Genomic DNA, 14,188 nt, shown 5'->3' with positions numbered 1-14,188 from the left:
CCTCTGTGGCCAGTCTTCTCCATTGGCCCTGGGGAGTAAGAGCCATTCGAGAAATGGCTACATATCTGCGGTAAGGACGAGTAAAAATATTGTAATGCTCCTCCGTGCTATGGGAGAGCACTTCCATGGTGGGTGGAGTATTACATCTCCCGTTTTGGAATTTTATTTCTGTGAAAAAAAAAAAGAATACTCTGCGATGGATGTGGTGTAAGGCACAGTATGCTGAGCCAGGTTCTCTGGTGACACACTGAGGATGTTGTCTTGTTCGCTTGCAGCTGTAGGTGGTGCATGGAAATGTGAAACAGTTTGTAGAGTTCGCGGGATTCTCAGACATGGAGATGGTTCTTCTATTGAAGTCTGGGAGATATTTTGTGGAGGGTGGAGATGGGGGCGGGGTGCGTCTTCAGAATGAATGTAATTGTAAAAATATCCAATATTACCCTATTATGGTGTCCAACCTGAAGTGAGCCTTGGGAGGAAACTTGTCCCAGAAGAACATATCTGCCCCTCAGGAAACGATTGAGTCTACACCCATAAAGAGTGTGTTTCACTGTGAGGTATGCGTGTATCAGTTTATTCAATGAAAGACCGCTCATTTTTTTGCCCTCCTTGTTTTACCCCGCACATGAGGGATATATTGGGGTTGGTATTATTTACCACCATCCCTCCAGGGCTGCAGTGTAGCCGGGATGTCCTCCCATCGGATGAGATGCTGCCCTCGGTTTCCATAAGTCAAGGAGAGCCGATGGCCTTCGAGCACTTACCGTTCATGCTGCTGGGCCGCACAGGGAGTGCTCAGCGTGCACCAGGAGGTCCCCGCATCCCACAGATGCACGCACGGCGGATGATGGGGCAGCCCTGGGGATATACGAATACAATCGGCGTTACTGAGGCATCTCGAAGCGTCTGAAGGCAGCTGGCCCAAGATGGCTCACAAAATGAAGCTGATCTCTAGTTAAAAAACAAACTTCCGCTACCACCGTGTCCGACTGCAAAAGACGGACTTACCAGGAGGCGCAGTGCGGTGGAAACTGTTGAATTGTGTAACTTAAATCCTCCATCTTCACTATGGTCACTGCCCATTACCATTAATTTACTGTTCTGTTCTTCACTCACTTTGTATAAGCTCTAGTTCCATATCTACACGTCTGATGCAAAACCTGGTGTAGTATCCTCTATGGTCGCTGGTTCTCGCTGGGGAGGCAGTGACCGGGGAAGAATGAACGGGGAGAAACACTAGGGAGCACATGTTCTCCCATGTCTTGTACTGACATGCCTTATTTCTATCTTCTTTACCACTCAGTGCCCTTATAGTGCTGTCTTCTGCCCATGGTCTGCGCTTCTCTCCCACTCCTGTGTAAAACTTCTATGCCACTCACTCCTGTGTAGAGCTTGTCTCCCACTCACTCCTGGGTAGAACTTCTTTCCCACTCACTCCTGTGTACAGCTTCTCTCCCATTCACTCCTGTGTACAGTTTCTCCCTCAATTACTCATTTGTACAGTTTCTCCCACTCACCCCTGGGTACAGCTTCTCCCACTCACTCCTGTGTACAGCTTCTCCCACTCACTGTCTGTGAAGTGCTTCTCTCCCACTCATTGTCTCTGCAGTGGTTCTCTTCTACCTATTGTCTGCGCAGTGCTTCTCTCCCACTCATTGTCTGTGCAGTGCTTCTCTCCCACTCGTTGTATAGCGCTTCTCTCCACTCGTTGTATAGTGCTTCTCTCCACTCGTTGTATAGTGCTTCTCTCCACTCGTTGGATAGTGCTTCTCTCCACTCGTTGTATAGTGCTTCTCTCCACTCGTTGTATAGTGCTTCTCTCCCACTCATTCTGTACAGCGCTTCTCCCACTCGTTGTATAGTGCTTCTCTCCACTCGTTGTATAGTGCTTCTCTCCACTCGTTGTATAGTGCTTCTCTCCACTCGTTGTATAGTGCTTCTCTCCACTCGTTGGATAGTGCTTCTCTCCACTCGTTGTATAGTGCTTCTCTCCACTCGTTGTATAGTGCTTCTCTCCACTCGTTGGATAGTGCTTCTCTCCACTCGTTGTATAGTGCTTCTCTCCACTCGTTGTATAGTGCTTCTCTCCACTCGTTGTATAGTGCTTCTCTCCACTCGTTGTATAGTGCTTCTCTCCACTCGTTGTATAGTGCTTCTCTCCACTCGTTGTATAGTGCTTCTCTCCACTCGTTGTATAGTGCTTCTCTCCACTCGTTGTATAGTGCTTCTCTCCCACTCATTCTGTACAGCGCTTCTCCCACTCGTTGTATAGTGCTTCTCTCCACTCGTTGTATAGTGCTTCTCTCCACTCGTTGTATAGTGCTTCTCTCCACTCGTTGTATAGTGCTTCTCTCCCACTCATTCTGTACAGCGCTTCTCCCACTCGTTGTATAGTGCTTCTCTCCACTCGTTGTATAGTGCTTCTCTCCACTCGTTGTATAGTGCTTCTCTCCCACTCATTCTGTACAGCGCTTCTCTCCCACTCATTGCCTGTATAGTGCTTCTCTCCCACTCATTGTATAGTGCTTCTCTTCCACTCATTGTATAGTGCTTCTCCTCCACTCGTTGTCTGTACAGCTCTTCTCCCACACTCATCGTCCGTACAGTGCTTCTCTTCCACTCATTGCCTGTACAGCGCTTCTCTCCCATTCATTCTGTACAGCGCTTCTCTCCCACTTATTGCCTGCATAGCGCTTTTCTTCCACTCATTGTCCGTACAGCCCTTCTCTTCGACTCATTACCTGTACAGCCCTTCACATTTACTCACTGTGTGTACCGCCCTTCTCTTCCACTCATTGTCTGTTCAGCGCTTGTCTTCTACCTATTGCCTGTGCAGTGCTTCTCTCCCACTCATTGTCTGTACAGCGCTTCTCATTCACTCACAGCTGTACTGTGCTTCTTTAGCACTCATTGTTGTACATTGCTGTTATCCCACTCACGGCTGTATAGCGCCTCTCTCACAGTGACTGCATGTACAGCAATTCTCTCCCACGCACTGTATAGCTCTTTTCACCCCTCGCTGTCTGCACAGTACCACTCTTTTCTCAGTCGTTATGTGCACCGTTTTCACTGTATTCGGCCTGCACAGCACTGCTCACTGCCTGCGTGGGCCTTTCCTGTGCTGATTCAACTTCTCTCTACCCTTTACGGCGCTTTTTTCCTTCATCTGGTCTTCTCTGCACGTAGTTCTCCCCTCGCTGTCTGTCCAGCGCTTCTTTCCTGATCGCTTTATTCTGCTTCTCTCCCATCAACTCTTCTCTTGCCCCTCCTGCCTGGCACCGCCTCTGCCCCACTCCCTGTCTGCTTCACTGTCTGCCCAGCACTCCCCTGCCTCCTTGCAGCCACTCTTTGTACGGGTTTTGTCTGGAGCTCTCCCCACTCAGTGTCTAAACTTGTCATCAGCCCTGGACCTTGCCCGACACAAACTGCCCAGTATTATACTTGTACTCACTGTCTGCCTGTCTTCTGCCCCTCACTGTCTCCCCGAGGTTTCTCCCCATTTGCTGTCCACCCAATGCTCTGCTACCCGTTGTCTGCCCAGCACTCCTCTTCTGAAGACTCCGTGGGCCTTCTCCCCTTTCAATGTCTGCACGATACTCCTCTGCTGACCTTCTCCATGGACCTTCTTCCTTTCCAATGTCTGCACAATACTCCTCTGCTGACTGTCTCCATGGAGCTTCTCCCCTTCTAATGTCTGCACAATACTCCTCTGCCGACTGTCTCCTGGGGCTTCTCCCCGTTCACTGTCTCCCCAGTACTCCTCTGCTGACTGTCTCCATGGGGCTTCCCCCCCAGAAAGACATGCAGGCTGCGAGGGGGTCTTTCCAACTTCAGACTCCAGCTGGGCCTAATTTAAGGGGCCATCAGGCCTCCTTTAGTTGGATTATCCCTGGCAGGAAGCTGGAGCCTCGCACCCAGATGCACAATGCAGTGGAGTGGACACAAAAGCACACACCTTGTTGGTACTTCACACCTAAGAAGAGAAGCACACTTTAGAATTTCTTCAGGCACTGTATATAAGCAATATGAATACACTGTAAGAATGTCAGATGTATAGGTCTGTCCCAGTATTGACAGAAAATAATGTAAATACTGATATTTTTTTTATTTCTGTTATAGCACTGCTCATCAAAATGAAGGTTGTCAGAGCGCTTTATATCACACATACTCGTTACATTGGCAATAAATCATACACACTTTTACATCAGTGTTCAGGATATCATATATGAGAGAATGAGGGTTACAAGTGTAGGAGTTATATATCGTCCTTCATAGGTCATTGCACTATTTAGAAGGATTGCAGTTTTTAAATTGCTAGTGACAACAGTGTGTGTTGAAAGCAGTAACTCACTTACCTATCTACATAAAATAAAAATCTTTCATTTGCATGTTATATGATGTGCTTTTCAGGGGCAACATTAACCCTCTTTGCTACTTTGCGTCAAAACTGGCCCTAGACAAACACAGATCTTTCCAGCAAACACGTTAACCACCAAAGTCATCTTACAATTATTATTATTCCCTCAGATTTACAGGGAACCCAAAGATCTCTGCAACAGTTGCCTAAACCCCATAGGAAATTTTAAAATTCAGACTTTGCAGCTGATTAAGCACAACAGATTTACTGCCCATTCTCTTTGTTGCCAAGACTTTGTGTCTGGGTTGTGCCATTTCTGGCAAAACCCTGATGCAAAATCTCTTTTGGTATTTACAGTGCCACACAAATCCCGTTTGTTATATATATATATATATATATATATATATATATATATATATATATATATATATATATATATATACACACACACACACACGAGCACATTGCCTTGTATATATACACACACGAGCACATTGCCTTGTATATATACACACACACACACCAGGGAGCACATTGCCTTGTATATATATACACACACACACACCAGGGAGCACATTGCCTTGTATATATACACACACACACACCAGGGAGCACATTGCCTTGCATTGTTACCTTGTGTCACGTAGGTGTTACATGACCTAGCAGCTACAGCAATTTCATCTACATGGAAATGTGCTGCATATGGACTATTATGCCTGACACAAATCTTTTGTTCAGTCCTTGGGTAAAGGAAGCTATGCTGACAAACAGTAACATTGCTTTATGTGTAGCTTACCCAGTCTAAATCAGGAGTATTTGCATGTATACCCCTAATGCACTCAAATGCACTCATGATAGATCTGATGTCACTTTGTATGATGCCACTTCCTGTAAAGTCATGGGTTGAGATGTCACTTTCTTTGATGTCACTTCCTGCAATACCAAGTGCGATGTCAGGTAGCGTGATGTCGCTTGCATACTGCCTAGCTTTTTCGACCCCCCCCCACTTCTGTTTTTTGGATTCGTGCCCAGTCTCTAAACGTCTGGTAGACAGGGGCAGGTTCAGTCACAGTCGGAGCTTGGCCTGTAGAAGGCTGTCTTAATGTCAGTCCAATGCCCCACTAAGGTACTGGGCCTGATCTGAGTACTGACTATGGACAGTAACTACACTGTCTTCAGGTCATCCTGCTTTGTCATTGACTGCACCACAGGCAAACCTGTGCCACTGTGCAGTATATGGTCGAGTCTGTCAGTGTTAGGCAGCTGTAGGTCTTTTGCAGCGTGCACAGACCCTTTCTCCCCGTTATCCTGGAGAGTGGACCTGAAGAAGGTCACGCCCCAGCAAGAGACTCCTCAAATCTGTCCAGCCAGATGTAATAACCTCCATCTTCTCCTCCCACCTAAAGTGACTCACGGTGGCCTCGCCTCCTGACCTTGCCTGGACCTTGCATTGGCATCCGTTGACCCTCTGCAATTACTCGGTCAAGTGTGTGCTTGGATTATCACATGCCTTCACTCTCTTTTCCTTCCTCTGTTGAGACGTTTCAACTGAGCTGACCCACACACCTGTCTAACAGAGGTCAGAGGATGTCCATATGGCTACTTCCCATCTGCAGTGGCAGAGAGCTTAAAACGAATTGACTGGAATGCAGCTTACCAGTTTCTTAGATTACTTCAGCCTTTCCGACAATCACCATTAGCGATATCCAAGTGAGTCTGCCAGGGTAGGGAGTTAATGCCAACACATACCAACAGGGTGCACCCCACTGTTGAGACCCAGCAAGACCTAAAACGGTTTGAAGTTCCTTGTGTTTCTGTTCAGGGGAGGTATGGCCTGGCAATTCGGGCTGGACCAGACAGAAGAGCTAACCATGATGGACTGATATACGATCCCAGAGTAGGCATCAGTGTTGAGGTTCAGTCCAACATTTCACCAATCACTTTTTGTGCCATGTTAAGTGAAGAGAGAGAACCTGCCAAAGTTCCACACCCTTCCTCAATAGTAAGTGGTGGTCATTGAAGATTTCTGTGTATGCCCCTTGTCTTGTTTATCCAAGGGGTGAAGACCCATAATTAAGATGAAAAAGGTTTCTGCACAAAATCCAACGTATTCTGAAGTGTTTTACATTGTTGTCTGCAAAGTGGGTTGGATATGCTACATTGCGAGAGCAAGCCTTCTATGCTGTAAATTTATGTAAGGTCCTAGTGTTGTTGATGATGTATTTCCTCTAGTATATGTAGCACATTGAAATCATTCAGTTCAGAGTTTGTTTTTTCCATCATATTAAACCTTGCAAAGTTTCCTTGTGTGACACTAACTGCATCCCCAATGCTTTCTCTCCACAGCCATGGCAATAAGGAAGTGTTCTCTTGTCGAGGAATACAGCTCGCCGTAGAGTGGTTCTTTGAAAAGGGACACAAAGATATCACTGTGTTTGTGCCGGCCTGGCGGAAGGAGCTGTCCCGGCCTGATGCACCAATTGCAGGTAAGCCCTCCAAACTTCAGTGATGGTTTCAGTCTATTGACTCTTCCCATGCTATCCCTGGTTCAGACTAGTGTTGCCAAAATGCTCACGAAGTTGAAGTGATAGTGCATGTGAGTCCATGCCATCTTTCCCAGTCCCCACAGCACCTTGCAAAGCAGCAGGAGTGGCACTCCTTGGGGTGTGAGCTATGAGTGTCAATTGGTTTACAAGGATGCACCGGCTTTAAGTAAATGGTAGAGGGCCGCAGTAAACCATCGTGTGTGTTCTAGTTTTTGTGGCAGAGTTGGGAAGCAGAGCCCATATTCTGTAACAGGCAAGTGCATTACAAAATTTCAAAGGCTTAGACAAGTAGAAAATGATAAGCAGCCATCTAATGGCAGATATTTTCCCTCCACCTCCTGTTGATCAAGTCTTGTACTGGCAAGATTAGAGCAAACTGGAGAATGTAACCAATCTCTTCTCCCAGTGACTGTGGTGAACATATTCTTTACTCTTCTAACAGAGAGGTCTTACCTAAGGTATAGCCCAGCTCTCTCCTACCTAATAGTTTGCCTAGAATACTGTGTTTTCTGGATGTTTAAGACCCTGAACACAATTCTTTCTTCCTTTGGGCTAATTGTTAGCAAAGCCCTTTCTCCTCTTGTTCAGCGATAACTATTAATGTTTTTGTAGTATGCAAGACTAGTTGCTTTTCATTCTACTTTGGGGCACATCTGGCTGGAGGGTACAGTGTTGCGGTATTCCTGGTGATTTTAAATTGAGTTGGGAGGAAAGAGATTGATGTTCTGTCTATCCCTCAGCAGTGTGAATTGGGATCTGAAATTGCCTGAGATCAGAATCCAATCTCAGCCCAGAACACCAGTGGACAAAAGGGGGGTAAACGCAAATACATGGAGAAAGATACTGATAAGGAAAAAGAAACATATTTTGGATGAGCATGTGTGCAGAAGTTCTCAAAGGAGGGTTCTAAAATTCCAATCTGATGGCCTGAGTGAAGAATAGTAGTTTAATACTTTGAGCTTTGTGGGGTGGAGGATTCAGACCACCATTAATGCATGTGTCTTAGGACATAGTCCAGCAGATTGCATGGTGGAGGGCTTAGTGGTGGAGCCCATAGATCTGGAAAAAGTGACCTACTTAAATTTCAGGAAAGACTTCCAAACTGTTCCACACAGAAAATAACTCGGATAGCAAAATGGCTGGGTGGCTGGAAGGGGGCGGCAAACTCAAGTGCCTTCCCACCTGCCTGAGGGGAGAAGGGCATTTTGAACTGGATTCACAGAAGATCCAGAGATATCTGGCAAATTGCCACGTTGCTGTGTGGCCGTGCGCAAACTCATTCTATACTGGGAACCAACGTGGCTTTAAAACTAATGTGATCTGATCGCCGCAAACACAGTGGTAAGGCCAATGTGATAGGTCATAGTGCAGCATCATAAGGTGTGTTGAAAGTCCCATCACTTTTACGGAGCAGCTTTGATTTCCTAGGTAGGTGTAGGGTGGAGTGGCAGGAGAATCCTCCCCACCAAGTACTCCTGGTAATTATATTGCATTTGAGGAAAAACTAGACTCGGAGATCGGGGATGCCCTTTCCTTGTCTTTGTGCCGTGGCACACATTTCCACCGGGATGGGAGGCCGAGTATACTTTTTGCTTATGGTTGACGCACCGGGGCCGTGTAATAAAGTAAGGTGTGATTTCAATAAAAGCTGCAGTAGTGGTCTTGTAGGTGGCAACTAAGGGTGAGTGTCACCCATGCACAGTCCTACATTTAAAACACAGAGCAGGAGACAGGGGGACAATGGGGTCTAGGGGCTGCACTGATGAACATGGAATCCGAAAGCCTGTGTTCCTACCGCTGCTTCACCAAACGCTGTTAGGGTTCACAGCAGACCCCCTTTATCTCCCTCAGCCGGTAACTATGTGACTGCAGAATGTAGAATGTGCCCTTTAGTAAAGACCCTGAAAGATCCTGTCTCCCCTACCACAGTTTCATTAATCCACCCTCAGCTCTACGCCACACAACCATCTTATGGTTCTGTGTGCAGCTCTGTGCTTTTGCTACAATACGAACACTCTCCATGAAGCACTCAGAGTCAAATCTGAGCTACATTAAATCCGTGAGATAAATAAGACAGATCTTGCAGGCCGTGAAACAGGAGGGAAAGCTTGGGATTATCACTTAGGATAACCTCAGCCTGGGTTAACTGATCGACAAGATCATGACCATAGTCTTAGTGCAAAGGGAGCAATAAAGGCAACAGAAGGAGGATGTACTGAGCTAGGGCTGCCACCCTTGGATGATGATAGTGACACTCTCCAGTCAGGAGACCAGACTGGTGAATTGTTGAAGCCACATGGGCAGGCTCTCTAGTCCCACATGGTGAAGACTGAGGCACCTGACGGACGCCTTCTGCATGGGATGGAGAAACATGAGCGTCTATTTGTTGAGACGAGTGCTTGAAGTCATCACGTGGGACCGCTTGAAGTCATCACGTGGGACCGCTTGAAGTCATCACGTGGGACCGCTTGAAGTCATCACGTGGGACCGCTTGAAGTCATCACGTGGGACCGCTTGAAGTCATCTCGTGGGACCGCTTGAAGTCATCTCGTGGGACCGCTTGAAGTCATCACGTGGGACCGCTTGAAGTCATCACGTGGGACCGCTTGAAGTCATCACGTGGGACCACTTGGAGGAGGGAAAGGAAGACATTGTTTGATGAGCATCCGTGCCTTTTATGGAAATTAAAAAGTTGGCAAATCATTCTAACAAATTCAATGCAGTATGTGCAGCAAAAATGCAGAGAAAATAAGGGATGCTCGACAGATGTATCGGAAGCATAGCGAGTGAACCTGATAAGACTAGACATCCTTTCTCCGTTTATGTGGCTCCTTGTAGAATTACCGCAGTATATTTCGATTGAAGATAATTCTATATTGCAAATGTATTGTCTATAAATTAGTCCTAAGTAAGTTGTTCCACATTGAAAACAGACCTTCCCTGTAGGCTTTAAGTTAATACATCAGGATGATATTTTATACTGAAAATTAACAATTGATCTTCTGATTGAAGAAATGTGCATGCTTTATTTTTAAAGGAAAATAATCAGTCACATTTTTCCTAATATTTTTCTTTAAAAAAAAAAAAAAAAACCCTAACGCACATCAAATACATTAAATAATACATCCTAGCAACTTGTTTCGTAAAATTAAAAACATAATTCATAAACATTTGCTCTGCAGTTCCTGTAGATGCAGCCTCACCATTCATGGATGCATCAGATGCACTAAAAGTGCTGATAAAGTGGATTACAAAATTACAGTTGCAAACGTGATCCTCAATCAGTGTCTTCATTTTTTTTAGAGAAATAGTTGAGGCCCTTCTGTTTATGATAGGTTCACTATTGGAAATATAGCAGTACTGGATCCCTAAACACATTCTTTCAAAATCTAATTTCTCGACAGTGTACACATTTGATTTAAATCTAAATTTAATAATTGCAAATTATCTTCTCGATGAAAAGATGCCTGTGGATCAGAAACGTTTATTAAATAGGAAAATGCAGTTATTTTTCATCATTGGTATAAAACGTATTTGCTAGAAAAAGTTTTCCAAGTTTGACTGCTCATGCATATTCGAGTACCAAGATGTGAGTCTAAAGTTATGACTAAATTTCATAGTTGTTAATTCGTCTTAAAATAACCTTTACGCTGGCCTCCATTCCACTTTTACTCCAACGGCACTCCGCTCTGTCCCCCTGAAGATGGAGAACGCATGACCTATGTCCTTTAAAACATTCAAACCTGGATGATATTAAACCACCTTAAATATAACCCATAAAAAAGTCTCTCCTCATGTCCCCATCATCCTCCAATGTTCAAAGGTGTATCAATACAATGGCAAAGGGCAGGATTCCACTTAGACTCCTCCGTGGAATCAAATCTTTCATCCCTTGCTCCGATTCAAGAATTTTTTTTGCTTGTCTTATCAAAGCTGGTCAATGTAATCTGTTAGCTGGTAGGAAACCAAATCTTCATGTGGTCCCTTTTAAAGCATGTGTCTATGCGGGCCCCGATCACAGGTACTAGAAACTAAGACCACATCCCCTGTTATCACTAAAAGAGTTCCGCATCGAAGTTAGAACCATCTTCAAACTTGTCTGCTTCACACATAAAGCAATATTTCTGGGGATGCCCAGTTACCTTGCCTAAAAACTGTTTATCTCAGTAAAGACACCCTTCTCATGCAAGCCTTAAGAGTTGAGAAGACTAAAATGCTCAAAGAATCAATCTCTGAAAGTGCCCATGGGCTTAGAATTCCATCCACCACTCACCAGAAGAGTTTCATCCTTTGATGTCTTTGGAAAAGAACTGAAAACCTACTGTTCCAACATGGCGGTCAGGTGTGACTTACTGAAATGTACTTTGGTCCAGCTGCCTGGTCGGCTTACACTTTTCCTCCTGTGTGTACTAGCCCCTTCTTTGCACTAAATGGGGCCATTTTGTTATTTACGAATATTTGTTTATTTATCTGTTGCTGTACATTTGTTAGCTTGTGTGAACTGGTTACTTCCTTACACCCTCTATATCTAATTGTTATAAAGAAAAATGTTTATCTCCATTTGGCACTGTCCTTGTTTTAGCTTATCTTGAATGTTAACTCCTCATAACTGCTACTCTGTAAAGTGCTCAGACAACTTCGGGCCATTATGCATTGTATAAAAATTATTAATAAATCATATATTAAACTGCATTATATGTGTGTATCTAGGGACAAGCACTCAACACTTTCTTCAGAGTATTTTTTTTAAAGTTGTAAAATCAAAATGTGCCAAACTTTCTGTTGACAGTGTAGAATGTCTGTTCAGTCTTTCGTTAAAAAAAACTCAATAAAACTCTGTTCACGCCTCTAGATCAAGAAATTTTACACAAGTTGGAGAAAGAAAAAATTCTGGTTTTCACCCCATCTCGGAGGGTCCAGGGTCGGAGAGTGGTCTGCTACGATGACCGTTTCATAGTGAAACTGGCGTTCGACTCTGATGGAATCATCGTGTCTAATGATAACTACCGCGACCTGCAGAACGAAAAGCCAGAGTGGAAGAAATTCATCGAGGAGAGACTCTTGATGTACTCCTTTGTGAACGACAAGTAGGTAACCCCTCATTAGAAGTTTAGATGTCCTGCCAGTTCAAAGACGTGCCATAACCTGATTGGTATAGCCACGAGGCGCAGTCAGCAACCCTCCATTGCACCAGCCTACCTATCGAGCAGACAAATTGGTGTGTCGTGCTACCTATCGCGACTGTACGCCGATGGTCGTGCCGAGCACGCTGCTTAGCGTATAACACTGAGTTTTGCATTTTATTGACTTTCTGTTGAAATGGTCATGGTGGGGTATTTAGGCAGTTCGACTGATACAGCACATTGAGGCATGGCCCCCATAATCTGGAGCAAACGTATCAAGCGATCCTCCCAACTCTGTGTCCTTCAGAAGTATGTCCCACGTACTGCAATGCCACTTCCAAGACGTCTTAGCTAGCAGTGTCGATCATGCCAATACAAGGACATCTGTAGTTTTTTCTAAGCCCTTCAACACTGGCCTGCAGAGGTTACTACTTTTAGGGCTGATTGAATAAGCAAGGTACATTTTTCACCCCTGCTTCTCCTGGGGAGCAATACCCCAGAGTGTAAACAAACTCACACCACTGGAGCAAGGTCCTCGCCCCAAGTCTGACTCTAATCAACAAAACACCAGCTTCCGCGCCCTCACCCACATGTTTTGCTGATTAGGATTTATCAACGTAGTGGTAAATTCTACATAACGCGAGCCTTAGAGAGGTGTTGTTATCACTGTTGTTGTCGCTATAAAATAGCACAATGACTGGCTAGTCATCTGAGAGTTGCTGTGCACAAACTGCTTGTAAAATGTGTTATTGACACTTGTGAAAAATGTAATTACAATGCAATATTCATTTTATTGGGTGTTAAGAGTTCTGAGATTGGACAACTGTTATGCCCTGTGCTCTGCAGTTATAAAAGGCCTTCATATCATGCAGCGAGAAGTAGTTTGACTGTTCATGCATGCTCTCTGAGGCGCACGCCAGCGTGATGTCATCACGTGTGGCCTGGGCTGCTGCGTTGCCTGGGCTGCTGCGTTGCCTGGGCTGCTGCGTTGCCTGGGCCATTGGCCCGTAGCAGCTAGATAGGTCAGTCTTTTAAACTGGGCCTATCTATAAAGAGTTTAATGTGTCATGACTGTAAATGCACCTGGAGGAGTGTACTATACATAAAGGTGCAGTTGATGCAAATGCAATTGTTCATTATTGTTAAAATGCAGTATTTTCACTGATGGCTCTGCTGGTTAGTGCAGTTTTTGCCTGTCATTGAAACCACCTGAAACAGAACTCGTTATAATGTAGCTGCGGCTCAAGGTGTCAAAAGGGCTGGTACTTACTTCTCTCTCTCCCTTTCTTCCGCCATTCACTTCCCTAAATTCCACGTTACTTTTTTCTTGCTTTACCCGTTTTTTTTTTTTTTTTTTTTTTTTTGTTAGCTCTATCCTTTTTTCAGTCCCTTTTGATACAGCTTGCCTGATTCGAAAGCTACCACCTACACACTACCAGGAGACAATTATATGATTGTGATGATGTAATATGTGTTTAGTTTTTACTTTAGGAAAGGTATCCCAATGCTGCATAGTTCATTTTGCTGAGGCTAATATCCCTACTGACAGGTTGTTTCCTCTCTGACAGATTTATGCCTCCTGATGACCCCCTTGGACGTCATGGTCCAAGTCTTGAAAATTTCCTAAGGAAAAAGCCTGTTATTCCAGAACATAAGAAACAACCGTGTCCTTATGGTAAGTTTGTTGGACACACCCTAAGCTTCGAGGAGGAGGCAGGGATGACTGTTATTTCATCTGCTATATTGCTGCCCATGAATGTGAGAATTTGTTCCTTAAACGGAAAAGTGCTTGAGACATTAAGGACCCACTTTATAGGAAAAGTCTGAAATTTACTGTTGGAGGCTTCCTCTTACATTGAGAGTAAAGTTTAGGCCTTTGTTTGGAACACAGACTCCAAGGGTCAGCCTAGGAAGCTGCAACAGTTGCAAGTTCTCAATAGTACTTCTGCAATTCTGTTGCAAATTCCTCTACATGACAATGTAAAATAATTTCTGCAAGCGCAAGTGTACATTATGTATATTTACAAATACGTAAATGTTCAATATAAGTGCAATTGCTCGTCTAAAAGTTTTTTTACTCTACAGAGAAAATATTTTTCTGTATGGAGAAGAGCTTTCGTCTACACCACCGTCAATTTTGAAGGCTTTCCCTCCACCACATT

The 14,188-nt window shown here is 44.6% G+C and overlaps 1 protein-coding gene across 2 annotated transcripts in view; it reads left to right on the top strand.

Moving 5' to 3' along the window:
* Nucleotides 1-14,188, top strand: part of ZC3H12B (zinc finger CCCH-type containing 12B) — a 209,166-nt gene that overhangs the window by 186,664 nt on the left and 8,314 nt on the right. For both annotated transcript variants that reach the window (XM_069210468.1, XM_069210476.1), the window contains exons 3-5: nucleotides 6,704-6,843; nucleotides 11,756-11,990; nucleotides 13,595-13,701. In XM_069210468.1, coding sequence (XP_069066569.1) covers nucleotides 6,704-6,843; nucleotides 11,756-11,990; nucleotides 13,595-13,701 — 482 coding nt within the window. The remainder of the gene's footprint in view (nucleotides 1-6,703; nucleotides 6,844-11,755; nucleotides 11,991-13,594; nucleotides 13,702-14,188) is intronic.

The sequence above is a fragment of the Pleurodeles waltl genome, chromosome 2_1, assembly GCF_031143425.1.
Source record: "Pleurodeles waltl isolate 20211129_DDA chromosome 2_1, aPleWal1.hap1.20221129, whole genome shotgun sequence".
NCBI lineage: Eukaryota > Metazoa > Chordata > Amphibia > Caudata > Salamandridae > Pleurodeles > Pleurodeles waltl.
This window is presented reverse-complemented; position numbering and strand designations above follow the sequence as displayed.